The sequence below is a fragment of the Bos taurus genome, chromosome 22, assembly GCF_002263795.3.
Source record: "Bos taurus isolate L1 Dominette 01449 registration number 42190680 breed Hereford chromosome 22, ARS-UCD2.0, whole genome shotgun sequence".
Classification (NCBI taxonomy): Eukaryota; Metazoa; Chordata; class Mammalia; order Artiodactyla; family Bovidae; genus Bos; species Bos taurus.
Window position 1 is genome coordinate 51,306,739 of NC_037349.1, and position 27,233 is coordinate 51,333,971.

Consider the following 27,233-nt stretch of genomic DNA (forward strand, 5'->3'; position numbering starts at 1 on the left):
GCTGGGCAGGGCTTCACCGGGCGGGACTGGCTGCAGGCTGTGCTGGGATGGCCACCCATTTCCTTCTTCTCTGCAGGGCAGAGACGGCCTTCCTGGCCTCCCTGGACCCCCCGGACCCCCAGGCCCCAAGGTGATCACCCCAGCTCTGCCCAAGCCTGTGACTGCTGTCACCAAGAGGCCACTGGGAGCTTGGGCCCCAGAAGCTCCGTGCGGTGACTTGGAACCCACAACCTTTTGGGACGACCTGTTCCTGCCACTGTGACAGCACAGCTCTGCCCTGTAATCCTGTGCTTGTAGGTGGCCGTGGACGAGCCAGGTTCTGGGCTCTCTAGAGAACAAGGACCCCCTGGATTCAAGGGTGCTAAGGTCCGTGTGCGGGCTCAGCCTGGGGGCCACCCCTGCTGTGGCACCAGGGCCTGGGTGACATGTCATTCCCACAGGGGGATCCAGGCAGTGATGGCGACCGAGGCCCCAAAGGAGACAGGGTGAGACCTCCTGTCATCCCACCACGCTGTTCCCCTCCTCCGCAGGGGGCGTGCCGGGGTGGTGTGTGCGTGGGCACCCAGCAGTGATGCTCAGGGTCCGACACTCCGCTTGCAGGGTGAGCCGGGCATCAAGGGCGACCGGGGAGAGCCTGGACAGAGGGGTCCGAATGGCAGCCCGGTGAGTCCTTGCCCCACAGCGCCACGTGCGTGCAAGTGCACGGCTCTCACTTGTGTCATCTGGGCTGGAGTCTGCTCTGCCCGGGACTGTCTCAGGGGAAGCTGGGATGGGGGACGAGACGGTGTGGCCATAAACACGTTCTCTCTAGGGTCTGCCAGGAGAGCGCGGCGTGGCTGGGCCCGAGGGGAAGCCGGTGAGTGGAAGCAGGAACAGCCTGGGCCGAGTTCTGGGGCACAGTCACCCTTTTGCAGTGTGCTGGCCCTGCATGCAGGTCACCTGTGTCCAGTGATGGGGTGTGCCTGGTTGCCCAGGTCCAAGCGCACATGTCTGATGGCTGTGTGTGTGCACAGGCCCATGTGTACTGTCCATGAGGGGCAGTTCATGGGTACGCGGTGACTTGTACCTGGGAGGGGTGAGGGTCCAGAGGTGGGGCCTCCAGGCAAAGGTCTCCCACGGGAGGCCAGATTGAGGCTTAGCAGCTCCCTTCTCTATACAGGGTCTGCAAGGTCCACGGGGGACCCCTGGCCCGGCGGTGAGTACCCCAGAATCCTGCTCCCTTCTTAATGGCACCCCCTACAATGGGCAGTCCTGCCTCAGTTTCCCTGGAAGGGTAGGACTGACTCCCTGCCCCCAATTTGGCTCTGTCTCTCTCCCACAGGGCGGCCATGGAGACCCTGGACCACCCGGGGCCCCGGTGAGTGGTGGGGAAGCACTGCCTGGTGGGCATGGGACAGGCATCAGTCCCCACATCGGGTGGAAAACTTGTGTTAGTCCGTAAGTCCAGGTGCAACTCGGACCCCTGTTTCCTGCCCTTGATATTTTTTTATAGGGTCTTGCTGGCCCTGCGGGACCCCAGGGACCTTCTGGCCTAAAGGTGAGTATAGGCATGTGTGGGTGTGAGGCTGGAAGGAGGCAGGGACTCAGAGCAGCCTGCCTGCACCAGGACAATGTCTGCCAGCCTCCGGGGACGTCACTGCCCCGCTGAGCACCAAGGTGCCCCGTCCATGCGGGCTCCGCTTGTGGACTGGGGCTGAGGGGCCTCTGGTCCATCTGTCGGCTCATTCAGTGTCTGTGTTTTTGGCAGGGGGAGCCCGGAGAGACAGGACCACCAGGACGGGTGAGTGGCCCAGCCCATGGGGAAGTCACAGGGAGCTGGGCGGGGTTGGCACTGCCCTCAACTCCCGCTTCCTCCAGGGCCTGCCTGGACCTACTGGAGCCGTGGGACTTCCCGGGCCCCCTGGCCCTTCAGGCCTGGTGGTGAGTGAGGCCCCTGTGGGGACACACGAAGTCCCTGCCCTTCTGGGTCCCCTGCTCTCCATGTCCCTCTCACATCCGACTTGTTCCCCACAGGGTCCTCAAGGGGCACCGGGTTTGCCTGGACAAGTGGTGAGTCCTGGGGGTCAGGGCCGGGCTCTGGGGCTCGGGAGTCAGCGGGCAGGCCCCTGACAGAGCTCTTCCCTCTCAGGGGGAGACGGGAAAGCCGGGAGCGCCAGGTCGTGATGGTGCCACTGGGAAAGATGGAGACAGAGGAGCCCCCGGTGTGCCGGTGTGTGTTCAGAGAAGCTCGCTGCGGGCCTGCAATGGGGGCTGTGCAACCACGCGCCCGCAGGGAGAGAAGGGCTGGGAGGCAGGGGTAGCGGAGGGAGAGGCACTGACCTCTGCCCGCTGTTCTGCCATAGGGGTCACCAGGTCTGCCAGGCCCTGTCGGACCTAAAGGAGAGCCGGGACCCATGGGGACCCCTGGACAGGTGATCTTTGCTCCTGACCCCCAGCTTCCACATCAGCTCCTCTGCCCAGCCCCCAGGCTTAGTCTGTCCCTCCCATCTGGACAGCGGGGTAGGGGTGGGGAGGTGGCAGGAAGTGGGGTGACTCACCAGGCATTCCCCGCAGGCTGTGGTCGGGCCCCCTGGAGCAAAGGGAGAGAAGGTGAGTGTGGGGGAGGCCCTGGGCGGGGGGGGCGGGGGTGAGGGCTGAGGAATCCCACTGACCTTTCTCTCTCATCAGGGTGCCCCTGGAGCCCTTGCTGGAGACCTGGTGGGAGAGCCGGTGAGTGTGGAACCCCCAGCACACAGGTCACCCACCCCGTGACCCTCACGTTCCATGATACGCCCCACCCGGCCTGGCCTCCTGCTCCTTCTTTGAGTCTCTGCTGTCTGGGACCCTGACACCCATGTGTCCTCCTGACCCTTGTATCCGCAGGGAGCCAAGGGTGACCGAGGACTGCCAGGGCCGCGGGGCGAGAAGGTGAGGTGGGCCTGGCCCCAGGGTCTGAGCATTGGGCAGGGAGGGGTACGGTTGGGTGGCCACACACCCTCACCCTCACCCCACTGTCTATGCAGGGTGAAGCTGGCCGTGCGGGGGAGCCTGGAGACCCTGGCGAAGATGTGAGTCTGGGGTCCGGGCGAGTCCGAGTCCAGGTTGAGGAGTGTAGTCGTGCACGTGAGGGAACATTCCCGGGGCTGGGCACCTCTGAACTTGAGCCTGGCCGAACGTTCCAGCACTCGGGGTCCTGCTCCCGGAGCACACGGGGGTCGAATATCCTGGCTTGCACGTGCTCCTCCTAGGTCTCCCGGCCCTCTCTTGTGAGCACGCGTGCTCTGGTCTCCTCTCCTGGTCTCGGGGCCTGTGGGAGTTCTGTGGCCCCTCCTTGGTCATGTATTGGTGCTGCCCCTTCCCCCGCCCTGGCTCTGCTCCCATATCCGAGCTCCTGTCTGTGCTCATGTCGTGGTCATGTTTGTGGTCGTATCTGTGGTCATTGCTAAGCTCCCTGGACTGGGACACATCTGAGATCCCGCCTCTGTCTACACTCCCATGTACCTGCACTCACATCCCTGGTCCCAAATGCCTGTGGTCACCTCCAAGCTCCCCTGGGAATGTTTTGGGACCATACCTGAGCTCTGGGTTCGTGTTCCCGCTCTCAAGTGCTGCTTACTTCGTTTTCTCTCAGGGTCAGAAGGGGGCTCCGGGACCCAAAGGTCACAAGGTATACGTGCCCTAAGGCATTCCCGATGGGGGTCATCGTCCCGAGACACCCTGAGCCTAATCTGACTCCTCTTTGCCTTGAAGGGTGACCCAGGAGTTGGGGTCCAGGGGCCCCCTGGGCCAGTTGGCCCTCCAGGTCTAAAGGTAAAACTGTACCCTGTGCCTAGTGGTGGGGGCAGAAGGTGGGGTGGGGGGCCTGGAGGTGGGAGGAAGAGGGTCTTCAGGGGCTAGTCCTGGGAAGGGGTCCTGCTAGGGCCATTCCTCCCTTTGCTATCTCTGTTCCAGGGAGACTCAGGGCCCCCCGGATCCCCCGGACCTCCTGGTATTGTGGGGTTCCCCGGTCAGACAGGCCCTCGAGGAGAGCTGGGGCAGCCGGGCCCCAGTGGAGAGCGGGTAAGGGGGCCAAGGGCTGCGTGTAGGGATTTGCTGGGCCCAGGACCTCTGGATCTGGTTGCGGGTGAGGAAGAGGAGGGGACCCAGCCCTGCCCAGGGGGCTCCTGTTCTTGGGGGAACAGCATGGGAGGAAGGTTCCCCAATCTCCCTTCCTCTCTCTTGCCTCATTTTTACCATAGGGTCTGGCAGGTGCCCCAGGGAGAGAGGGAGCCCCAGGTCCCTTGGGGCCGCCTGGACCACCTGGGTCAGCGGTGAGTGGAACGCCCCAATGCCCCATGTCTCTGATTGCTGTGTGTTGGGGACTTAGCTGGGGGCTGAGCCACAGACTGACTTCATCTCGCTGCCCACAGGGAGTACCTGGGGTCCCTGGACTCAAAGGAGACAAGGTAGATGTGACAATGCTGCTGGCCCTCTCCTGCACCGCCGCCTCCAGCCTCCGCTGACCCGTCCTCCCCTTCAGCCTCCACTGACTCGCCCCCCTCTCCAGCCTCTGCTGACCCGTCCCCCCCCTCAAGCCTCCGCTGACCTGTCCCCCTCTCCAGCCTCCGCTGACCTGTCATCCCCTCCAGCCTCTGCTGACCTGTCCCCCACTCCAGCCTCCGCTGACTCGTCCCCTCCTCCAGCCTCCACTGACCCGTCATCCCCTCTAACTCCCACCCACCTCCCGTGACTCTCTGCCCTCCACCAGTTGCCCTGACTGACCCCTGGTGTCCCGTTGATCTCCAGGGTGACACTGGAGCAGGGCTGCCTGGGGCCCGAGGCGAGCGTGGGGAGCCCGGTGTCCGGGTGAGTATGTCCTGTCCTGCGGCCGTGGCTACTGCAGGGAGCCACACTGGGACTCCCTTCCTCATGGCTCTCGCCTCTGATTTCCAACTTACTGAGTCACTGAATCTAATGTCACCATGCAGGGTGAAGATGGCCGCCCCGGCCTGGAGGGACCCCGAGGACTTGCGGTGGGTCCCCTGGGGGAGAGGAGCAGTGGCGTGACCCAGTCCCCTGCCTGAGCCCTCTGTGCCCTTGGGGGTCTCCACAGCCTCTGCTGCCCTCTGCTTCTCCACATCTGCTCTCTGGTCCCTTGTCTCCCCCATTCCCCGGGGCCTTCCAGTCCTCCCCTGCACTCTGAGCCATCTGCCCACTGGTCCCCCCAGATTCCCTTAGCTCATTATCATCTCTCGTGCAGGGTCCCCCAGGCATCCGGGGAGAACGTGGGGAGAAGGTAAGGATGTGGAGCAGAGGCCCCTGGTGTGAGTGTGGGCGGGGACGGGTCTTATAACTCAGGATCTGGGGCTTCACTACTGGAGTGAGACCCACATTCTCCTACCCGACAGGGTGACGCTGGTGCCTCAGGACTGAAGGGTGACAAGGTGAGTGTGGGCACGGGAGAGGGCAGGGCTCAGGGGGCACGGGGGAGGGCAGGGGGTTCAGGGTGCTCCTCACTCCTCTGACTTCCCCCTGTCCACTCAGGGCGACTCAGCTGTGATTTTGGGGCCTCCGGGGCCACGGGGTGCCAAGGGGGACTCGGTGAGTGGGTCTGGCCCGTGTGTTCGGGGGGCTCCTGTGCGGGGTGGACCCGGGGATCTGAGATCTCAAACCCTCAGAGGGTAAGGGACTTGTAGCCCTTGACCCTGATTTCTGGCCCTGACCCAGGGTGAACGAGGGCCTCGGGGAATAGATGGTGACAAAGGACCTCGGGGAGACAGCGGGGAACCTGGAGAGAAGGTATGGGGATGAGGTTGGGCTGTTTATACAGGGTGAGGAAGGGGGTCCTGCAAGCTGGAGGGCCCCGGGGAGGGTCTGTGAGGACAGAAGCAGAGGATGGAAAAGGGATTTCTGGGGGTCTGAGGGGAAGGGGTTCTGTCAGCTGTAGCAACTATAGGGCGGCTGAGAGGATGGGGGCTCTGTGGGAGGGGCTCCAGGGCCTGGATGTGAGGTTGGAGGGCAGTCTGGACTGTGGCCCCTGTAGGAGCCCTGTGGGAACAGGAAGGGGGCTCCTTGGGTGTTAGGGGTACTCCAGGTAGGGCTGGGGCCCAGTGGTAAGAGGAGTGGCAGGAATCAGGGGTTCCGGCGTGAGAAATGAGCCACCCCATGGCCAGGGTCTCCAGTCCCAGCCACGAGCGTGGGCTGGTGGGAAGGGGCCTTGGGGGCCTGTGTGCGAGCAACTGGCAGGTTCCGGTCTTGCTGGGAGCCTGCAGCCTGCTCTGGTCCTAATCGTGGCCCTCTCCTGTCACTGCTGCAGGGCACCAAGGGAGAGCCTGGTGACAAGGGCTCAGCCGGGCTGCTGGGAGCGCGCGGACTCATGGGACCCAAGGCAAGTCCCATCCCAGGCACTGACCCGGAGCCATGGGTCACACCCGCCTGTCCGGGGTGTCCCCTGAGCACTGGAGGGTTCCCGCCTCCCTCACTGTTGGCCCCACGCGTACTCACACGGGCTGGTGTGCAGACCGGGCCCTGGCTGCAGTCGCCGAGGGTGGCAGATGGGCCAGCACGGGGGACAGTGGCACTGAAGGGCTGCCCTCTCCCACCTGCGTTCCCCACAGGGCGAGCCTGGTGCCGCAGGGATCCCCGGCGAACCGGTAAGGTGCCCCTGCCACCCCACCAGGGACCCCAGCCCTGTGTGGTGACCTTTGACCTTATAGTGAACCAGCACTCTCCTGTTGTCCAGGGATCCTACCTTCACAGTCTCCCCTGTGGTGGCTCACACGTCGCCGCGGAAAACCCTGCCCTTCCAGTGGCTCTGGCCCCCATGACAATTCTTACCCTGTGGTGTTCCCTGTCCGTTACAGCCAGAGTGATTCCTTTTGAGCCCTCACTGACCTCATTAACACCTTTCCCACAGGGATCCCCAGGAAAAGACGGAGTCCCTGGTGTCCGAGGAGACAAAGGAGATGTTGGCTTCATGGGTCCCCGGGGCCTCAAGGTGGGAAGGGGGCTGGCTTTTTTTCCCCATAATCAGGACCTGATGTTGGAGGGTGAAGTATCCAGGGTCAGAGGTCAGGTATCTGGGGTCAGATGCTGTGGTATCTAGGGTTGAACGTGAGGTGTTAGGTCAGAGGTGGGAAGGTCAGAGGTTGGAGTACCTAAGGGCAGTTTGGAGAGGGGTTTCAGGGTCAGGGGTCATAGGTGAGGTATGTAGGAGGTCACTTTCTTACTTCTTTTTTCTTTCAGGGTGAACGGGGAATTAAGGGAGCCTGTGGCCTCGACGGAGAGAAGGGAGATAAGGTACAGGGGTGATGAGGGATATGGGGGGACGTGGGGTCTACGGGGCCTGGGGCCTAAGGCTGACCCTTCCACCTGATCGCTGCAGGGAGAAGCCGGCCCCCCGGGCCGCCCAGGGCTGGCAGGACGCAGAGGAGAGCTGGTGAGTGTGGGGCACCCCTAGAGTGAGGAGCGGATGGGTGGGCCAGGAATTGGCTAATGTCTTCTCTCCTCCAGGGGGAGCCGGGTGTTCCAGGCCAGGCAGGGGCCCCTGGGAAGGAGGGCCTGATCGGTCCCAAGGTAAGGGGGTCCCTCCACAGTGGACAGTGGGGTTCAGGATTGGGCAGGGACAGCAAGATAAGGTCGTGAAGGTTTTGGGTCAAGGAAGGTTGGGATACTGTGGGGTGGAGTGGGGTTGGTCCTGAGGTTTCAGGGTGGGTTGGGGTCACAGTGGGGATTGTGGGGTAGGAGGCGGCGCAGTACATGCCTCAGGGCTGAGGGTTAGGGTGGTCGAGGTCAGGGGGAGGTTGGAGCGTCTGTGAAGGGGAAATGGGTGGGGCCAGGGTAGGGGGCATCACAGTAGGGTGGGGTCCTGGGAATCATGGTGGACTCAGGGTCTCTGGCTGGTAGGCCACAGGAACTCGAGGTGGTGGCCATGGGGCCTGCGGGCTCATGGGGGCTGAATTGGGGAGGCTGAGGCAAAGGGACTCTCGTGCCTCTTTCTGTTCCCAGGGTGACCGAGGTTTCGATGGGCAGCCAGGACCCAAGGGTGACCAGGGCGAGAAAGGGGAGCGGGTAAGTGGAGGCTGAGGTCATGGCGAACTGAGGGGCCTGGGGTCTCTGGAAGCTCTCATCACTGACCCTGATCTCTCCCTCCCCAGGGACCCCCAGGAGTGGGGGGCTTCCCAGGTCCCAGGGGCAGTGATGGCTCTAGTGGTCCTCCCGGGCCACCTGGCAGCATTGGTCCCAAAGGCCCTGAAGGACTTCAGGGTCAGAAGGTGAGAGGCCCCGACTCCTGACCCCTGAACCTCACTGATCCTTCTGCAACCTCCCTGACCTCTGACTCTACAATCCATTCCCCCAATATCCTTGCCCCAACCTCTGAAACTACGGTCCCAAATTGTCCTACTTCTGATCCCCACTGCCTCTGACCCTGCTCACTCAGTCCATGTGTCTGACAGGGTGAGCGAGGTCCCCCTGGAGAGAGCGTGGTGGGTGCCCCTGGGGCCCCTGGAACTCCTGGAGAGAGAGGGGAGCAGGTGAGTGGGAATTCCTGGGCCTGGGGTCAAAGGCTGGGGGGGTCCGTGAGGTCAGAGGTCACAGCCCAGCCCTGTGTATCGCCCACAGGGGCGACCAGGCCCCGCGGGGCCCCGTGGTGAAAAGGGAGAAGCTGCGCTGACGGTGAGTGTGTGTGGGGCAGGGGGGCGGGGTGGTGCCCTGCCTCCTTCTCCCGACCCCTTGGACCCTGGGCCCTGACTCTGCACTGTTCCTCCACGATCCCTGCATCACGTACCCTTTGTCCTTCCGTGACCCATGGGTTCCTTCATGACCCTTGTGGTCTTGGGCTCCTAGGAGGATGACATTCGGGGCCTTGTGCGTCAGGAGATGAGTCAACATTGCGGTGAGTGGGGTCCAGCCTGGAGTCTCCTGGGTCCCATCCCCACTGCATCCCCGCACCCCTAGACAGAGGCAGGCAGCACCCCCAGAATGTCCAGGGGGCAAGCAGTCAGGGAGGTGGGTGGAGACAGATGGATACACAAAGTATGGGTGTTTCAGGACAGACATGCTTACCCTAAGTGGAGACGCGGGCAGAGGTGGGCACACACGTGCTTCTGTGCCCAGGATGGCCGTGTGTGGAGGGGAGGAGGTGTGAGCAGAGCCGGCTCCTCAAGCCAGATATGGCGCCGGGGTACAGGGCGGGGGCTCTGACGGCCCTGGGGGGCATCAGAGTGAAGCTCATCTCCTTCCTCCTCTGCCTTCTCCCTGTCCTTCTCCATTCCTGCCGGCTCCTGACCCTTTGCCTCTCTCCTTCTCTCACCTTTGGCTGGCCTGTTCCCCTCTTCTCTCTCGCCCTTGGTCCACTTCTCCCCCTTGGTCTCTTTCTCTCCTTGTGTCTGCTTCCCTTCCTCTCCCCCGCCGTCTGTCACTCTCTCCGTCCCCTCCGTATGTCTCTGCCCCCCGTGAGCCTCTCTCCCTGCCTCTTTCCGCCTCTGTCTCCTGTTCTCTGTTATTGTCTCTCTCCCTGGCCCCTTCTCTGCCCTCTCCAGCCTGTCAGGGCCAGTATATCGCATCTGGATCACGTGAGTAGTTTTCTGGTCTTTTCTGCTCCCGGAGCTTGCCTCGTGCCAGGCCCTGCTGTGCCCATTGCCTGGGTCGTCTTAGCAGGGGCTTGGTGAGGGCGGCCACCAGGCTGACCCCCGGGCCCCGGGCCCCTGCTCTCGGCTCCAGGGCCTCTCCCGAGTTACGCAGCAGACACCGCTGGCCCGCAGCTCCACCCCGTGCCCGTGCTCCGCGTGTCCCACGCAGAGGAGGACGGTGAGGATGGCTGCAGCCTGGGGGGCGTGTGGGGCGGGAGCACACACGCATAGGGCCGCTCGTGCATGCACGGCCCACGCCGTGTGTACAGGGAGCACATGCAGGGAACACGCGTGGGAGGCCAGGGTTGGGCCGCACGAACCGGGCCCCGCAGTGGCCCTGCTCACAGCACCCCCTTACTGTGCGTGCAGGCCAGGTGCCCCCCGAGGACGATGAGTATGAATACTCTGAGTATTCCATGGAGGAATACCAGGACCCCGCGGCTCCTTGGGATGACGTTGGTGAGGAAGGGGGCTGGGCCCACAGGGGCATGGGGAGGGGCAGGCCGAGCCCGTCCCGGCTGACCTCTCTGCCCCGCCCCGTTACCCCCAGACCCCTGCTCGCTTCCACTGGACGAGGGTTCCTGCAGTGCCTACACCCTGCGCTGGTATCATCGGGCTGGGGCGGGGGGCACGAAGGCCTGTCACCCCTTCGTCTACGGTGGCTGCGGAGGGAATGCCAACCGTTTTGGGACCCGGGAGGCCTGTGAGCACCGCTGCCTGCCCCAGGCGGCCCACAGTCAAGGGACAGGTACGAGCGTACCTCCATTCCAGTAGGGGCCTGCCCAGATTATGTCCAGAGTCAGGATCCGGGGTCAGAAGCTGCCCCCCCTCCCCAGACTGGGGGACCTGGGACAGACCCCGCCTCAGACCAAAGAGCTGATAGAGAAGCCTGGCTCTGGGTGGAGTCCCCAGTACGGTACCCCTCAGTGCTCCCTCCCTTAAAGACCTGAGTAAGGACCCCTTTCTGTGGGCAGAGCCCCCACACCCACTGTGCCCCCGGCTCCCCCGCCCTCTGTGGCCCTTGCGTTAGACGGCTGAACCCCGCCTGCCCTGCCAGGTGCTGCCCGGAGCTGAGGTCCAGTCCAGCATCCCCTGGAGGAGTCGGTGTCTCGGCTGGACCCTGCCGTCCCCCCCACTTGGTGCTAGAGGCCTGTCTGCACGTGAGCGTGCGTGAGCGTGTCCGTTATTTCAGTGACTTGTTCCACGGGTCTCGCCTTCCCCTCAGTGGACAGACCCCCATTGTGGCTGCTGCCTCCCTGGCTGATGACTCAGTGTTGGGGAGGCTTTGGGCAGTGAGCGGAAGTGACTGAATCCAACCCGCCCCTTGCCCCACGCTAGTGATGACATGGTGCTGATTCTGGGGGGTCATTAAAGCTGCTGTTTTAAAAGGCCCCTGTTGTGATTGTTTGCGGGGGGTGTGGGTGTCAGGGGGGCAGGTTTTCCCTGGGAGGGCCATGCTATCCGAGTGGGTACAGAGTCCCTCTGTCCAGCCTGTCACTGTCCTGTGACCCTCAGCCCCCAACTTGTCCCCAGAAAGAAGACAGGGTAGGGGCTGAGCGTATGCCTTCACTGCCCCCAGGAGAGGATGAATCATGGGTGGGGGGCGGCCTCAAGCCAGATAAATGGGCCCCGAAGGGGGTGGAGGAGCAGACCGGTGCAGAGGAGCACTGCCTGGCACAGCTCACCCCAGAGGAGGCTGCTGCTGGTGAGCCTGGGGTCGGGGGATGGACAGGACCGTTGGGGTAGAGTGGATCTGGGGTTTGGGTCAGTGGAGGTCTCGGGTCTGAGGTGCCCTGGGACCTCTGATTGCTTCCTTGTCTCAAGGACCCCCATTCCTGCCTGCCTTTCTGTGCCCTGGATCTGCAACATGCTTTCTCGCGCAAACCTCAGGCTCCCCTTGGGTCACTCTGTGTCTCTCTTTGCATCCGTATTTCCATCACACTGTCTCTTTTTCTTCCGTTCTCCCTCTATTTTGCTCCATCCCCCTCTGATACATCTCCATCTCTTTCTCCCTCTCCCTGCCCTTTCTTGTTCTTGTTCTTCCTCCCCAACCCCCCGCCATCTCTCTGTCTCTCTCAAATACATCCATATCCAGATATACCTGTGGCTTTCTGTCTCTGGGTCACTCCATCTCTTTGTCCATCTCTGTCCCATTCTCTTTCTCACTCTTTCCATCCCTCCGACCCCTTCTCTGCCTGGCTCTGTCTCAGTTTTCTCTGTGTCACTCTGGCTCTCTCCTTGTCCCTTCATCTCTGCTTCCGTCCCTCTGCCCCTGGCCTGGCCGCTCTCTCTCTCTCTGCTTTCCCCATCTGCTTTCTGCCATCTGCCTCTGTCCGTGGGCCACAGCTAACCAGAGCCCCTGCCTTGAACCTGTTTTCTCCTTGCAGCCTGACTACACGATGACCAGGTGGGCTCTGCTCACGCTGATGGTCCTGACATTGGGCAGGACCCTGCTTGTCCCAGCAACCCCCACCCCAGGCTTCCAGCTCCTCCCTCAGAACTTTCCCCAGGCCACTGCCTGCCCCGTGACCTCGGAGAGCCCCTCAGGCAGCACCACGGCACCCTCCGCTGCTTGGGGTCGCCCCAGCCCTGACCCCCACCCTGGCCCCCGCATCACCCTCTCGCTGGACGTCCCCCTTGGCCTCCTGCAGATCTTACTGGAGCAGGCCCGGGCCAGGGCTGTGAGGGAGCAGGCTGCTGCCAATGCCCGCATCCTGGCCCAGGTCGGCCGCCGCTGAGCCTGAGGGAGGCTGTCAAAAGGATGGAGCCACCCTGGATGGAGGAGACTGGCAGGGCAGCGGCGGAGCTGAACCTACATCCGGACATGGCGCATCTGGACATGGCGCATCTGGACTCCGCCACATGGAGTCACTGTCATATCAAAGTGCCTCACAGAGTCACAGTGTATGTGGACAGCATGCACATGGCCATGCCAGGTTGCCAATGGACTCTAGCCATTCCTAGGAGCCCCCCAGACTTACCGTATATGTCTGGAGAGCTTGGACACTACCGTGGATGGTCACTGCCACATGGAGTCTGGTCATGGATAGGCCCCATAGTCAAGAGCTTCCGGACACCATCATACAGGGGCTCCGTAATGCCACTTACAGGAACCTCAACACAGGATACCACGGCTGCATCGGAGAGAACCGCCCATCTAAGGCCAGACACAGAGGTCTGCCCTGCCCCCACAGGTCACCACACAGACAGGTGCTGGCGGAGGTTCCCAGGCAGCACCCACCCCAGACAGATGGGGGCATCTCCAGGCATAGATGGACGCTCGTACGTGCGAGGTCTGTGGCTGTGGCAGCCTTGTCTTGTGTGTGTGTTGGGGGAGGAGGTGTTTATACGCATCAGATCAGATCAGATCAGTCGCTCAGTCGTGTCCGACTCTTTGCGACCCCATGAATCGCAGCACGCCAGGCCTCCCTGTCCATCACCAACTCCCGGAGTTCACTCAGACTCATGTCCATCGAGTCAGTGATGCCATCCAGCCATCTCATCCTCTGTCGTCCCCTTCTCCTCCTGCCCCCAATCCCTCCCAGCATCAGAGTCTTTTCCAATGAGTCAACTCTTCGTGTGAGGTGGTCAAAGTACTGGAGTTTCAGCTTTAGCATCATTCCTTCCAAAGAAATCCCAGGGCTGATCTCCTTCAGAATGGACTGGTTGGATCTCCTTGCAGTCCAAGGGACTCTCAAGAGTCTTCTCCAACACCACAGTTCAAAAGCATCAATTCTTCGGCGCTCAGCCTTCTTCACAGTCCAACTCTCTCATCCATACATGACCACAGGAAAAACCATAGCCTTGACTAGACGGACCTTTGTTGGCAAAGTAATGTCCCTGCTTTTGAATATGCTATCTAGGTTGGTCATAACTTTCCTTCCAAGGAGTAAGTGTCTTTTAATTTCATGGCTACAGTCACCATCCGCAGTTATTTTGGAGCCCAAAAAAATAAAGTCGGACACTGTTTCCACTGTTTCCCCATCTACTTCCCATGAAGTGATGGGACCGGATGCCATGATCTTCGTTTTCTCAATGTTGAGCTTTAAGCCAACTTTTTCACTCTCCACTTTCACTTTCATCAAAAGGCTTTTTAGTTCCTCTTCACTTTCTGCCATAAGGGTGGTGTCATCTGTATATCTGAGGTTATTGATATTTCTCCCGGCAATCTTGATTCTAGCTTGTGTTTCTTCCAGTCCAGCATTTCTCATGATGTACTCTGCATATAAGTTAAATAAGCAGGGTGACAATATACAGCCTTGACGTACTCCTTTTCCTATTTGGAACCAGTCTGTTGTTCCATGTCCAGTTCTAGCTGTTGCTTCCTGACCTACATACAAATTTCTCAAGAGGCAGGTCAGGTGGTCTGGTATTCCCATCTCTTGAAGAATTTTCCACAGTTTATTGTGATCCACACAGTCAAAGGCTTTGGCAGAGTCAATAAAGCAGAAATAGATGTTTTTCTGGAACTCTCTTGCTTTTTCCGTGATCCAGCAGATGTTGGCAATTTGATCTCTGGTTCCTCTGCCTTTTCTAAAACCAGCTTGAACATCAGGAAGTTCACGGTTCACATATTGCTGAAGCCTGGCTGGGAGAATTTTGAGCATTACTTTACTAGCGTGTGAGATGAGTGCAACTGTGAGGTAGTTTGAGCATTCTTTGGCATTGCCTTTCTTTGGGATTGGAATGAAAACTGACCTTTTCCAGTCCTGTGGCCACTGCTGAGTTTTCCAAATTTGCTGGCATATTGAGTGCAGCACTTTCACAGCATCATCTTTCAGGAGTTTATACGCATGGGTGGCTGCATCTCTGTGTATCTGACAGCTGTTTGTGCGTGTGAACAAGGTGTGGGCCTGTGAGGGGGCTGAGAAGAATGGGAGCCTGTCCCCCAGATCTGCATGAAGCATGCTCAGCACACACCCAGGTGCTGTCTTACCCACACCCCTGGCTCTGCCCTTGCACACACATGGCTCAGGGGAGAAGGGAGCGCAGGCTGACAGGGGCTCTGGCCCCTCCTTCATTGAACAGTCCTGAGCCTCAGTTTTCCAAGCCTCTGTTTTCTTTTTTCTCCTCTGTAAAGCCGAGTGATGCCACTACGTTTCTTGTGAGCACTGAGTGATGTAATAACCTACATGAAGGTTCCCGCCCGCAAAGAAATCCCTTAATAAACATAGTGACTGGAGAATGGGCTAGACAAGAATCACACAGTCATGTGCCCTCAGGCAGTGACACACAGGAGGGCGGAGTCAGAGCCGCTCCTCTAACCCCCTTCTCCCGCCCCGATTTCACTGACCTGTCCTCGGTGTGGAAGGCTGCAGGTTTGGCCTAATCTCCCAACCCCATCTCCATGGCGGGTTTGGAGATGAGACTCAGCCTTCTGGAGTGTGTGGCCAGGCTTGCCAGCAGATGGGGCAGGAACTGTGGGTAGTGTAGACAACTCGGGCTGGAGACGAGGGCAGACACTGGGTCCTTGCTGGAGAGAAAGTTAGCACTGTCGGAAGTGTGGCCGCCGGGGGTGCCGGGGGCGGGGGTGGGGGGTGGCACTGACCAAGATCTCACAGTTGTCAGCAGCCCTGGGGGGCGGGCCCAAGGCGGGGCGGAGAGGCGGAGCCATGGGGGGGCGGTGCTCTCCGGAGCCTAGAGGGCGTGGCCGCCCCAATCCCGGCCACAGGGGGCGGCGGCCCGGGCCAGTTCGGGAGCAGGATGAACAGAGGTATGGAAGGAGGCAGCTCCCCGACGGAACCCGGGTCAGGGAGCAGCAGACGGGGTAGGCGCCGGGCAGGGTGGAGAGGGTGGGCGGACTGAGAAAAGACCTGGGCGAAGTAGAGGTGGTGTTAGACGGGGGTGTGAGAGCTTTGGGGGTCTCTCCGGGATTAGGGGTGCTTTGAGGGGGCATCGGTCTGTCAATGGCAGGGAGGGGGTGGGCACTGGCGCCTCACCGGGGAGAGGGACCTGGGCCAAGGGGGGAACTATAAATAGCTGCTTCCTCCAGCCCAGGGGGAGGGACAACCCGCTGGAGCTGCCCCAGGGCCTCCCGCTCTGCCCTTTGCTGGCCTCCAAGGGGTCATACTTGTCCAGGTCCCCCCTCAGGGGTCATACCAGCTTGGGAAGGTTCAGAGGCTCATTTGGGAAGCTTTTCATACGATGTGACTTTAGCCCTTAAACCAGCATTTCCAGGGCAACTACAGTGTGGCTTGTGTGGGTCCTGAGCTGCTCTAAGCGCCTACTGTGTGCTCTGTCCCAATCACGAACCTCTGAGCACCTCGGACTGTGTGCCCTGGCTGGTCCTGAGGCACTCTGAGCACCTACTGTGTGCCCTGTGCCAGGCGGGAATCAGCAAGTGCAGACCAGGGCTGCTCGGTCACATGGCTCTCCGCTCCCGAGTTGGAACCTCACACCTTGTGTGAGCTCGGCTCCCAGGGAGACACGGGATGATCCTTGGCTAGAAATGGCCAGAGCCACTGGGACTCCTGGGAACTCCCCAACCTCCCAGTGGTCACAGAGAGGAGAGGAGGAGGGAATAAAGTGGGAGGCAGGCCGCGGGCTTGGGCACGGGGCTCGGTAGTGCGTGTGCACGCGTGACTGTGTGCGCACCATACGTTTGCGGACTGGTGTGTGGGTCTGTGTGGGATGCGCTGAGGTCCCTGGCCTTTCTGCTGCAAAGGGTGGCATGGTGGTTGGGCCAGGACTGCCCAGCGGATATGGGGACTGGGAAGAGTTTGAGGACATCCTGCAGCTTGGAGCCTGGGACACTGGGAGGAGGTCCAGTGGTCAGTGCACAGGACACCACAGGAGCCCTCCGGCACAAGCCAGGCAGGGTCACAGGCGGGGCAGGGGGGAGGCTGAGCAGGATGTGTTCATACACAACATCCCAGCACACCTCCCACCCCTGGGCCAGGAGAGCTGGCTCACTCTGGAATGGCCCCAAGGAGGGCAAGCCACAGGGGCCAGTTATTCTACTGGACACCTGCTGATGCTGAGGGAGCGGAAAGCCAGTAGAGCATTTCAGTGCAGGGAATGTGCAAGAGTGCAGGTATGGAGGTGGGATGTGTGGGTATAGTACACCGCGTGTGGGAGGTGAGGTTCGCGAGGGCTGGCAGTTGAGCTGAGTCCATCCTGCATGGTGGGCAGGCAACTCTGTGACTCTGGGCCCTTCTCCCCTTCCTCAGTTTCCTATGTGAGAGGTGGAGCCACAGCAGGGGAGATGGGGAATATCCTCAAAGCAGATGGTGACCCTGGCTGTGGGGAGGGGCTCCAGGCTCCTCCTGCTGTTGACATGTGGCCCCACCCTGGGTATGGGGACTTGGGAGGGAGTGTCTGAGTCAACCCAGAGTCAGACTGTTTGGGCAAGAGTGGGAGGTACAGAGTCACTGCTTCCCTGGGAAGCTGGACTCAGACTTCTGGACATGGAGTTAGCTTCCCAGACCTGGTCCTGGCCTCCTGCCCGACCCTGGCTGTCCCTGATCCCCAACCTTTGACTAACACTCCAAGAGGGCCAGGGAGGAGAATGGCAGGTCTGAGAAGGTGCAGGATGTCTGTGGATGTTAGAGGAGGGAGACTCTGCAATGAGTGCTGGGGGTTGGACAGGGTGTGGGTGTGTGGTGACAAGGTCTCTGAGGCTAGCGTGGCCCCAGAATGGCCTTTGTAGTGGCCAGGAGACAAACAGGAGGGCTGTGTCAGGAACAGCATGAGTGGCTTTGGAGAAGTAGGAAGTGGGTAGGAGGTCACCAGGGGCATGCTGCTCATCAGGACCTGCCCGTGGGTGTGCCAGCTGCTGGGCATGAGGCAGGGAGGGAGGTGGCCGGTGGACACTGAAGAGGGAGGCTGAAAAAGAGCGGAAGTGGTTGAGTCGGTCTGAGGTAGGGACTTCCCTGGGGAGGCAGCTTGAGCTGCTTCCAGGGAAGGTCTGTGTGGGCTTCTAGCACGTGGACCTCCTTAACCTTCCCTCCCTGTGAAATGAGCAAGACATCTGCATCAGTCATCTCAAAGGTCCTTGCCAGGCTCTGAAGGGCTGGGCTGGGACTTGGAGGACTGACTCAAGGCAGGAGTGTGGCAAGTTGGGCAGAGGAAGCCACGCTGCCCCTGTGGCGCACTGGGTGGAGCCTTTGCCCCATGCCCCAGCCCCTGAGTCCCAGCCGGGCACAGGTTCGGTTGAGAGGCCTTGGGGATGCAGTGGTCCTACCAGGGGATGTAGTGGAGGACATCGCTAGAGGGCAGTGTGACCCAGACTGGAGCCGTGTCAGCTAAGGCCTTGGCAGAAAGTGTACAAAGCTCAAGAGGCTGGGCTGAGGAGACAGAGGACTCAGGACTGGAGAGAATGAGCCAGGTGTGTTCCTGAACCTCTGGGTCTCTCCCCTGCCTCTTGCCTCCACTGCATATTTAGAGACAGGAGGGAGATGCATAACACAATAAATGATAGCATTACTGAGCTTTAGAACGGATTTCTCAGACATGGACACATTTAATCCATACCAGAATCTTGTCCTTGATGACAGTACATATTCTGTTTTCCTGATGAAGAGGCAGAGGCTCATTAAAGAACAAGTGTGTAAAAAAAAAAAAAAAAGAACAAGTGTGTAAAAAAAAAAAAAAGAACAAGTGTGTAAACTTAATGATGTAAAATTTAGTTGGTAAAAATGAAGTCCTGGAAGGAAAAGGAAGATATTGTCAGAGTTGGATGAGTCCCCTGGGAGCTTGGTCCTACTCACCTGCTCCAGGTGGGCTGGGGTTTACCCCGAGCTCCCCAGCAGCTAAAGCAAAGAGGGAAACACGGTCAGTTTTGAGATTTGTTCTGTGTCCCCGTCCATGAGATAAATGGGCTTTTTCAACGTGATTGAGCAGGTTGTTCCTGTGTGCAGTGGAGAGTCCCGGGACTCGGAGGGTCGGGGTGCAAGGCCAGCAGGAGAGTTGACAACTGTGCCAGTGGGCAGGTGACCAGTCACGCAGGGGCCTTCAGGTTGTTCCTGACCAAGTTCTGGGGGTCACGGAGACCTGCCCCAACCCATGCAAACCCCTTCTGAGGGTCCTGAGGTCACGCAGAACGGGAACCGCGTGTCCTGGGGGCACGCTGGGGAGCCCAGGGCGTGACGGTGTGTGAGGCGTATGCAGATCAGCGTCGGGTGTGCGGGGCTCGGGCATCCAGGGCGGGGCCTGTACCATCTGAGCCCGGAACCTGTGGGGAGCTGGGCATGCGCGTCCTCCATCCTGGCATGTAGGGCGGGCCCGCTTAGTCCCAAACGGGCTCTCGGGCGAGCTGGGCATGCGTGGTCGGACGCCAGGCACCTCTGTTGGGGTGGAGCCTACTCGACCTGGGGCGGGGCCTGCGGGGAATGGGACCGGCGTCAACGCGGCTCTGGGAGGGGCGGGGCTGAGGGGCGGGGCCTCGAGTGGCCCGAGGTGGCCAGGCTGCTGGGTTGGCAGCAGCGCAGTCGGACTCATCCAAGCCCCAGGATGGCGTCCCCACGGGAACTGACCCAGAACCCCCTGAAGAAAATCTGGATGCCGTACAGCAATGGACGGCCCGCTCTGCACGCCTGCCAGCGCGGTGGTGAGGCGGGGTCCGCGGGGAAGGGGGGAAGGCAGTGCACGGGGATGGGTATTGATCTCACATGCACAGATGCGAACCGGAGACAGGTGAGGCTGCCGCGGCCGGTGGCAGGGAAGCAGGAACAGGTGTGAGGCCTCGGACAGGTGTAGCAGAGCAGGAGGCGGGTACAGGTGTGTGGCGTCTCGACTCAGCGGGACTGCGTCTGGCCGCCATCACCTAGGGAAGGGCGCGGGACCCTTGGCCCACCACTCTGTCCCCACGTCTCAGGCCGGGGGGGGAGGACTTGGAGGCTCGGTCTTGCTCTCTCTTGGCCAGAGAGCGTGGGCCGAATGGTCAGACTGGGATCTGCCGCTGTGTTGGCCCTCGGAGAATCTCTTGGTCTCTCTGAGCCTAGAACTTTCAAAGACGCTAGGGTGGGAGGAAAGCCCATCTCTGGGCCTGAAAACGAGTTTTTGGAGCAATTTCAGGAAAGTGCAGATGTGTTCAGGAGAGAGACAGTGAGACCACTATGTTATATGGGCCTGTCTTTGTGTCTGTGGGTGTGCAAGCGTCCAGGTGGGGTTGTGGGTGAGTGGTAAAACTGGAGGGTGGAAACATCTAGAAGATATGCTGGAAAATCATAGAATTGTTAAGGGGCTCACGTTCCCCAGGGTCTTAGGTGTTTATTCCATTTCATTGATTGCCTGCTTGTCCTTAAATGAGTCTGCAACTTCTTTCTTTATTACCAGGAAAAACAAAGATTTAGGAGTTGCTGAAACATTGTAATGAATTTGCAAGTTGGCAGGGTCCTCAGAGAACATCTAGTCTAGGTCCTGATACCTATTGGGAAATGGAGGTAGGGAGATGGTGTTACATGCTGGGCTCTGCCTGCCTCCTGACCTCTGCTTGGGAATGACAGGAGAAGAGAGAGTGCTTGGTGTCTGTTTTGCTTTCAGGCTGGCCTGGGGCCCTTGGCCTTGACCAGGATGTGACACCACCTGGAAGGAGGAGTGTGTATATCTCTTAGTACATTATTGGTTCTGTTAGGGGTGGCCATGGCTGGGGCTTTGATCAGACATCCTGGTGGGTCCTGGCTCTGATTTTGATGTTGGTCCTGGTGGGGTGCCGAAACTGTGATCCTGCCTTTAGCTCTGGGGCCGTGGCTTTCCAGTCACTATTCAGTCCTAAGGGACCATGGCTTCACCCTAGCCAACCCTGCTTCCAGACTTCTGTGGAGGTGTGGAGGGCCAAGGCCCCTTTCTCTTGTGCTTCAAATCAGTCTGTGTTAGGGCTGTGTTGCCCTGAGTTGGTGGGTGCCCTCTGCTGTTACATAAAGGGAAAGGAGTGAGAAGGCGGACTTTGGAGGCAAGAGCACTCAGATTGTGTCGTGGCTCAGCTGGTGACCTTGGGCACGGAGCTGACCCTGCAGGTCTCAGCTTCCTTATCTCTGGGACTGAGACAGTCAACAGCCTTGCACTGTGAGCCTCTTGATAAGTGCTTGATAAGTGCTAGCAGTTACTTTAGTATCTTGTCACCACCCTTTTTTCTTTGCTTCTCCATTCCTCACCCTCAGGGAATGAAGCATCAGTGAACAGCTCCGTGCCAACCCCCTTTCAGGTGGCAAAGGAGCTGAGGCCCCATGGGAGGGAACTTGCCCGGTCTCACGGCCCCTGGGGCAGACCTGTATTTCTCCAGCTCTGGGTATGCAACTGAAATGTGGCTCTGGGCTGAGCACAGGGGCTGGTGACCTGGCACTGCCTCAGGGTGTTGCAGTGGGTGGGACTGTGAGCTGACCCGGCACAGGAGGCCTTCCTGGAGGAGGCGGTGGCACCCAAGAGGCCAAAGACGAGACTTGCACGTGGTATGGGGGTTTGGGCCCCAGGCTATGGTCCCAGAGTTCATAGCAAGGAGGGAGCAAGCGGTGAATGAATGGAGACAGCATCTTAGGTCTCGAGCTCTCATTCATGAAGCATTTTACCCTCTACTTGGTGGGCTTCTAACTAGGTTGGAGGACCACAAGGACAGGTGGGAACCTGAGGTCGGGGTGGGTGGAAGCTGACTCCATCACAGGGCTTTATAGAGAAGAAGATGTGGGGACCCATCACTAGGCTGTGCTGTGCCCTGGGTTGTCCCTGGGGTCTACTCCAGCTCCTCAGGGCACCAGAGGCTGGTTGGCAGGGGGAATGTCCCCGCCTCCTCCCACTCTCTGCTAGCAGTTCTGCCTCCTTTTCATAAATCCAAAGCACAGAAGGCCTAAAAGCTGTACCCTTTCTGCTCATTGACCTGGAGGAGCTCTGGAGGCAGGTGGGGCAGGACATGGAGATGGGCCTTGGGCAACACGGCAAAAAGGGCAGTATTTGATAGCTTTTCTTAGCCAAAAGTGTGCAAGACTTCCTGGGTAAGGAAACGACTGATGTGTGCCTGGACAGAAGGACAGATGACTTTCGGTCCCCTCTGAACAGGACCGTGATGCCAGTTTGCTTGGTTTTAAAGAACTCTCCCCTCCCCAGCCCGGCTCAAGGCAGTGGGAGCAGATACAGGTCATGACTCAGTTTTGGAAGCCCCTCCAGGGACTTGAGGCTGCCCCCATGGAGACACCAGCAGATGGTGGTCACTGTGGAGCACCACGCTTGTCTCAGCCTCCTGGCTCCTTGGGCTAGTGGCCTTGAGTACGTTTACAGATAATTTACAGGAACTTGTGAGAAAAGCTGACCTGCGTATTTTCAGATTTCCTTCCGCACATGCCCTGTGTTCTGTCTCCTTGCTCAACATCGAGGTCCTGAGGGCCTGGAGCTGAGCTCCAGCAGCAAGCACCAGCTCTCCTGGTCCGCCCACCCGCGGTTCAAGTGTGTTCCCTGGGTGGGGGGCCTCGGTTTGCAATTTCTCCATTGCTTGGACGTCCCTGCTGTTCTGCTGTTGCAAGCAGGGCTCTTGTGAACACACTTGTACTCTGCTTTTTCTTTTTGAGTATTTACTTGGGATCTTATCTTGAGGAACAGAGGTGATAGGTAGCTTATGGCTCTGGTGTTGTGCCCTGACCTGCTCTCCTGCCTGCCCACCATGGCTGTGTAGGTGGCCGGGGGACATGGGGAGGAACGCTGTTGCCAAACGTGTGTGAGGAGGCCAGGGACGTCCCTGGGGAGATGGAAGCTGTGAAGAGGGGATGCGGAACCCCAGCCCTGAGGTCATGGGAGGGCCCCTCACCGAGCCATGGGAAGGGGTAGGACAGATGACTTTCGGTCCCCTCCGAATGGGGCCGTGATGCCACTTTGCTTTGTTTTATTTAAAGAACTCTCCCTTCCCCAGCCCAGCCCAAGGCAATGCGAGCAGATACAGGTCAGGACTCAGTTCTGGAAGCCCCTCCAGGGACTTGAGTCTGCCCCCATGGAGACACCACCAAATGGTAGTCACTGGCCAGCACTATGCTTGTCTCAGCCTCCTGGCTCCTTGGTCATCAGAGGGACCAGGGTGGTGCAGCTTCCCCTTACCCCGCGGTGAGTAGCTGACGGTACTGCCCTCCAGTTGCTTGGGAGCCAGCCGGGTAGGAATTGTGCAAACAGCCCAGTCTCCAGCAGCACTGGGCTGGCCCTCAGGACGCAGGGCCTTGCCTAACTTGTTTTTCTCTCGCCTTAGCCAATGCTGAGGTTTTTCTGCAAGTTTCCTCACTCTTGCTCACCATCAGTGGGGTCCCCTCCCCCTCGCTCCTGGGACTCAGTTTGGGTCCCATTTGCCCAAAGGTATTGCGTAGGAGCAGCTGAGTGCTTCCCACTGGCAAGCAGGGCTCTTTACTTCTCTTCAGGGCCTGCCTGGGGACAAACAGACGCCTCTTCACCCCAAGTCCCAAGGGCAGTCTTGAGGTGCATGTTGTTCCCTAGCCAGGCAGGCTGCCAAGGCCAGGCATAGGACACAGTTTCCTGGAACTGCTCTGGCTCTTACATGGGGAGAATGCTAGACCTTGCTGAGAGATTATCATCCTGTTTTACAGGTGACGATACTGAGGCTTGGGCTTCCCAAGTGCTGCTAGTGTTAAAGAACTCACCTGCTAATGCAGGAGACATCAGAGACACGGATTCAATCCCTGGATTGGGAAGATCCCCTGGAGGAGGGCATGGCAACCCACTCCAGTATTCTTGCCCGGAGAATCCCGTGGACAGAGGAGCCTGGTGGGCTACAGTCCATGGGGTCGCAAAAAGTCTGACACAACTGAGCGACTAAGCACGCACGCACACATGCATGCACACTCAGAGGCTCAGAGTTGACAGTGTCAGAACTCAGGCCTGCCTGACTCTGACCACCAGGCAGGGCTACCAATGGGGCCTCTGCACTCTGGCTCCAGCGAGGGAGACAAGTTGAAGGGTGGGGCCCAGCACTTGCAGAGTGTGTGGGCAAAGGAGGGGCAGTGACAGGTCTCCACAACTGTCCATGTGTCTGTCTGCTGTGGTTTCACCTGGCCTAGGTCCTGAGGACGATGAAAGGGAGGCTTCCGGAGGCAAGACCACGCTGAAAACTGAGCTGGATTGCGCGAGGTTGGCACTTCTGCCACCTTGGTGTCCGTTGTAGTGGCCAGGGCTTGGGGGGCTGGGTCCAGACTCTTTCCTGCCTCCAGCCTCAGCACCTCCTTTCTGGTGCACTGGCCTGGTGGCACGTGGAATGGCGGTGGGTGGCTCTCAGCTGGACCACCCTTGTGGGTATTGGCCTGTGTCTCTGGTCTCAGCCTCTTGTGGCCCTCACCCTAGTGGATTTTGAGGTGCCTCCCTCTCCCTCCCTGCCCACAAGTTTTGAGCACCCAACTCTGCCAGACCTTGGGATCCCAGATGACTCAGACACTGCAAGGCTGCTTCCCTGCCAAGTGATGGGTTGTAGAGAGCAGACTGGGTTGGGTTGAGGGAAAGAGCGCACCGGGTGGGTGCCTTGAAGGAAGGACGCACTGCAGAAACAGCTTCCGGGCTTTGTAGATGAGAAATCCACTGCCGCCCCCCCCGCCCACCCACCCCGGGATGCGGAAGCAGTGATGGTGTGCGAGCAGGAACGCTGAATGACTCTTGGGGTGGGAGTGCGGGTTCCTGGATGACGGACTGGTATCGGCTCTGTCCTGCCTGCTAGGGGAATTCCCCCGTGGTGTTTCGCCAGGCCTGTGGCAGCTCCAGCTTTGTATCTGGTGGTGCAGGCAGGGTAAGGTCTGGTGAGATCCCATGGCGTCTGAAAGGCCCGGGGAATGGTGCATGCCAGCCTTGGTTAGAGACCCCACCCCCTACCCCAGAGTCTGGGGGTCCGCGGGAAGCTCTCTGCTGCCAGGAGCCTGGAAAGACACATCGGAGGCCAGTCCTGTGCCCTGAAGCAGAGGAACCCTGGGCAGAGAGGCAGGGGCGCCCTGGGAGGGGTCCAGGCCTCGTGGGACACCGTGTTCCTTGCCTTTCAGTTTGCATGACCAACTGTCCAACGCTCATTGTCATGGTGGGGCTGCCTGCCAGGGGCAAGACCTACATCTCCAAGAAGCTGACTCGCTACCTGAACTGGATTGGCGTGCCCACTCGGGGTGAGATTCAGCCTCGGCTTCCCAAGCAGGGCTTGGGGTCTCTGTGGGGGAGGAGTGAGAAGGCTGGACTGCAACGGGGCCAGAGGGGTGGGTGAAGGTCGGGTGTTGGGAAGGGATGCTGTTGTGTGACAACAGAGCCTCTCCTTTCCCCCAGAGTTCAACGTGGGCCAGTATCGCCGGGACATGGTCAAGACCTACAAATCTTTTGAGTTCTTCCTTCCAGACAACGAAGAGGGCCTGAAAATCAGGAAGTGAGTGTGTGTCTATGCGTGTTTATGGAGAAGGCCCTGGAGCCCAGTTGCTAGTGATGACCAAGCTGTTCTCTGAGCCTGGGCCTTGCCCTGCCCTGTGGGCTGTGACAGAGCTGGTTTCTTGGCATCTCAGGCTGTGGTGGGGGTGGGGATATGATGGGATTGGGAACAAAGGGAAAGGGTTTTGTGGGCTACTGGTGGCTGCCCTGCCCTGCCCTGCCCTGCCCTGTTCTGTTATCTCTGGGAGGGAGCTTCAGGGAGGTAGTAGAGGCTTAGCCAGGGCAGGTCTGCATAGAGGCTATACTAATGAGGGTGGGCTCTGGTAGGGAGGGGAGCTCGAAGTGAAGTAGAGATTCCGGCCTCCAAGGTGGGGGAGGCCTGATGCCTTCTTTTACAGACAGAAAGTTCAGACCCAGGACCTTTCCTCCCTAGCCTGAGGGTAAGCTGATATAGGGAGGATGTTTGCCACATGTTCCTTGGCATGTGACTGGAGGCCTCAGCTTTCCCTTGCAGCTGTCTCAGTGTTGCTGGGTGACAGGATGCAAAGTTGTGTATGAAACCTACTCCCCTCCTCCATTCAGCCGTGAACTGAGTGCTTTCTGCAGATTAACTGAGCACCAGCTGTGGTCTGAGTTGCCGTGCTGTGCCCTTCTCGGCGGGTGTCAGCTGAGGGGTCAGGAAGCGTCCTGCCCTTTCTCTGGGCCCAGCCAATGTGTGAGGGCTTTGAGCAGAGGCTGGCCCAGCTCTAGTGGGTTACTGGAATGCTAGGCCAGAAGCCACCGCTGTTGCTGCGGTTTGCCTGCTCCCTCTCTGGCCACCAGGGGGCAGGAGTTCCCCATCAGGGCTTGGCCAATCAGGTTCTCTGCTCTTGGGTCAATGGAGCGGGCCGTTGCTGCACCAAGGGAAGGGGAGTCTGACACTCAGGCCTCTGGGGCCAAATTGGGAGTAAAACTCGAGGGTGGGCTCTCTGGTGATAATGACAAAAGGGAGGGGACTGATACTTGAACCTATGGTGTGCTGGGTGTGTGATGCCCATTGCCACCCCCCACCCATTTTACAGATGAGGAAATTGAGGCTCAGGGGGTCTCATACAAAATATCAAGTAACTTCACAGAGCCCAGAATTAGGTCTAAGCCCCTGTTTCACTATAAACTGTCCTGTCCATCATTCCCAATTCCCAATTCGTAGATCAAAGGTTGCATCAAGTGCAAATTCTATACCCATCTCAAGCTGTGGGCACTCATTAGCTGCTTTGATCTTCCCTACAGTGGGTTGTGGTGCCTCCCTTCCCCAGATGCTGAGGCTGAGGTCAGAAGCGGTGGTATTGTCTGGGATCATTCAGGGTTTGATTTGAAGCCAGGACTGTCTGACTCCAAAGTGTTTGTGGGGAGAATAAGGAAGCTAGTGCATTCCCAGAGCTTGTTGGCCCTTCTGCTTAGACTGCCTATTGAAGGTAGGAATTGGGATTAATTCTCATGGCGAAACCCAGACTCAGAAGAGGTTAGGGAACTAGTCCAAGATCACCCAGTGGGAACAGAGGTCCTAGCAGTAGAAGCTGGGGGCAGGTTCACATGTGCTTCTCTGTAGGCACACCCTCTGGCTGTTCCTAGGAACTCTCCCTTGTGTTTCCAAAGCCTGGGACTGGCCCCTGCACCAGCGCCCCATTTCCCATTAACCAGCCCCAGATGGCCCACGGATAATTGGCAAAACAGAAGGATCAGACTTTTTAAAAATGGCAAACCTAGGAAGAGAAGCCTACATTTCCCAGAGACACAGGTTTTACACATTGTTGAGGTTCCTGGAGGTATACGGTGTGGAGGTCTGAACCTGATGCTGGGTACAGTGGAAGGTCTAGAAAAGGGGATGTGCAGCCGTGTGTGTGCAGGTGCTCCCTCTTTATCTACACTTCGGTATGTGCTTAAATACACACCAAGCACACTCGTATACGTGCACAGTCACATAGTGCAGGAAGATGTGTGCACACACCTTATGTACAAAGTATGTAAGTGTTCACACACGTGCACATCCTCTGTGTGCATGTTTGGACATATAAAAACCTATAATTGTGCACACTGGTGTGTGCACAGACATACCCCATGTGCACGTGAATACCAGCAAATTTGGAAAACTCAGCAGTGGCCACAGGACTGGAAAAGGTCAGTTTTCATTCCAATCCCAAAGAAAGGCAATGCCAAAGAATGCTCAAACTACCGCACAATTGCACTCATCTCACACACTAGTAAAGTAATGCTCAAAATTCTCCAAGCCAGGCTTCAGCAATATGTGAACCGTGAACTTCCTGATGTTCAAGCTGGTTTTAGAAAAGGCAG

General features: G+C 59.1%; 3 protein-coding genes across 7 annotated transcripts in view; all 3 read left to right on the plus strand.

The window, feature by feature from the left end:
• COL7A1 (collagen type VII alpha 1 chain) overlaps positions 1–10,981 on the plus strand; it is a 30,300-nt gene extending 19,319 nt beyond the window's left edge. Inside the window, exons 75-118 of one of the 2 annotated variants that reach the window (XM_002697051.7) lie at positions 77–130; positions 298–366; positions 441–485; positions 601–663; positions 812–856; positions 1,160–1,195; positions 1,322–1,357; positions 1,493–1,537; positions 1,748–1,780; positions 1,858–1,920; positions 2,014–2,049; positions 2,129–2,209; positions 2,343–2,411; positions 2,554–2,589; positions 2,668–2,709; positions 2,863–2,907; positions 3,003–3,047; positions 3,611–3,646; positions 3,730–3,789; positions 3,931–4,038; positions 4,218–4,289; positions 4,389–4,424; positions 4,765–4,824; positions 4,947–4,991; positions 5,219–5,254; positions 5,367–5,402; positions 5,503–5,559; positions 5,686–5,757; positions 6,275–6,346; positions 6,576–6,611; positions 6,875–6,955; positions 7,204–7,257; positions 7,343–7,396; positions 7,471–7,533; positions 7,966–8,028; positions 8,115–8,231; positions 8,415–8,492; positions 8,581–8,634; positions 8,806–8,854; positions 9,501–9,533; positions 9,682–9,768; positions 9,960–10,049; positions 10,141–10,338; positions 10,648–10,981. In XM_002697051.7, coding sequence (XP_002697097.2) covers positions 77–130; positions 298–366; positions 441–485; positions 601–663; positions 812–856; positions 1,160–1,195; positions 1,322–1,357; positions 1,493–1,537; positions 1,748–1,780; positions 1,858–1,920; positions 2,014–2,049; positions 2,129–2,209; positions 2,343–2,411; positions 2,554–2,589; positions 2,668–2,709; positions 2,863–2,907; positions 3,003–3,047; positions 3,611–3,646; positions 3,730–3,789; positions 3,931–4,038; positions 4,218–4,289; positions 4,389–4,424; positions 4,765–4,824; positions 4,947–4,991; positions 5,219–5,254; positions 5,367–5,402; positions 5,503–5,559; positions 5,686–5,757; positions 6,275–6,346; positions 6,576–6,611; positions 6,875–6,955; positions 7,204–7,257; positions 7,343–7,396; positions 7,471–7,533; positions 7,966–8,028; positions 8,115–8,231; positions 8,415–8,492; positions 8,581–8,634; positions 8,806–8,854; positions 9,501–9,533; positions 9,682–9,768; positions 9,960–10,049; positions 10,141–10,338; positions 10,648–10,664 — 2,607 coding nt within the window. In that variant the 3' untranslated portion in view covers positions 10,665–10,981. The remainder of the gene's footprint in view (positions 1–76; positions 131–297; positions 367–440; positions 486–600; positions 664–811; positions 857–1,159; positions 1,196–1,321; positions 1,358–1,492; positions 1,538–1,747; positions 1,781–1,857; positions 1,921–2,013; positions 2,050–2,128; positions 2,210–2,342; positions 2,412–2,553; positions 2,590–2,667; positions 2,710–2,862; positions 2,908–3,002; positions 3,048–3,610; positions 3,647–3,729; positions 3,790–3,930; positions 4,039–4,217; positions 4,290–4,388; positions 4,425–4,764; positions 4,825–4,946; positions 4,992–5,218; positions 5,255–5,366; positions 5,403–5,502; positions 5,560–5,685; positions 5,758–6,274; positions 6,347–6,575; positions 6,612–6,874; positions 6,956–7,203; positions 7,258–7,342; positions 7,397–7,470; positions 7,534–7,965; positions 8,029–8,114; positions 8,232–8,414; positions 8,493–8,580; positions 8,635–8,805; positions 8,855–9,500; positions 9,534–9,681; positions 9,769–9,959; positions 10,050–10,140; positions 10,339–10,647) is intronic. The other variant, XM_059880095.1, reaches the window with a different exon arrangement.
• An 87-nt stretch (positions 10,982–11,068) lies between these two features.
• UCN2 (urocortin 2) lies at positions 11,069–12,572 on the plus strand. The gene has a single exon (XM_024983276.2). It carries the CDS (start codon positions 11,990–11,992, stop codon positions 12,326–12,328), a length of 339 nt encoding a protein of 112 aa, XP_024839044.1. The 5' UTR covers positions 11,069–11,989; the 3' UTR covers positions 12,329–12,572.
• Positions 12,573–15,239: 2,667 nt separating this feature from the next.
• PFKFB4 (6-phosphofructo-2-kinase/fructose-2,6-biphosphatase 4) overlaps positions 15,240–27,233 on the plus strand; it is a 41,450-nt gene continuing 29,456 nt past the window's right edge. Inside the window, exons 1-3 of one of the 4 annotated variants that reach the window (XM_024982890.2) lie at positions 15,240–15,303; positions 24,536–24,652; positions 24,807–24,903. In XM_024982890.2, the coding sequence (XP_024838658.1) occupies positions 15,294–15,303; positions 24,536–24,652; positions 24,807–24,903 (224 nt within the window). In that variant the 5' untranslated portion in view covers positions 15,240–15,293. Of the gene's footprint in view, positions 15,358–19,029; positions 19,138–24,535; positions 24,653–24,806; positions 24,904–27,233 lie in introns of those variants that run through there. The other 3 variants (XM_015459595.3, NM_001192835.1, XM_059879778.1) reach the window with 3 other exon arrangements.

Excerpts from the sequence above, each read along its gene's own strand:
- UCN2 (XM_024983276.2), top strand. The coding sequence starts at position 11,990 with ATGACCAGGTGGGCTCTGCTCACGCTGATGGTCCTGACATTGGGCAGG.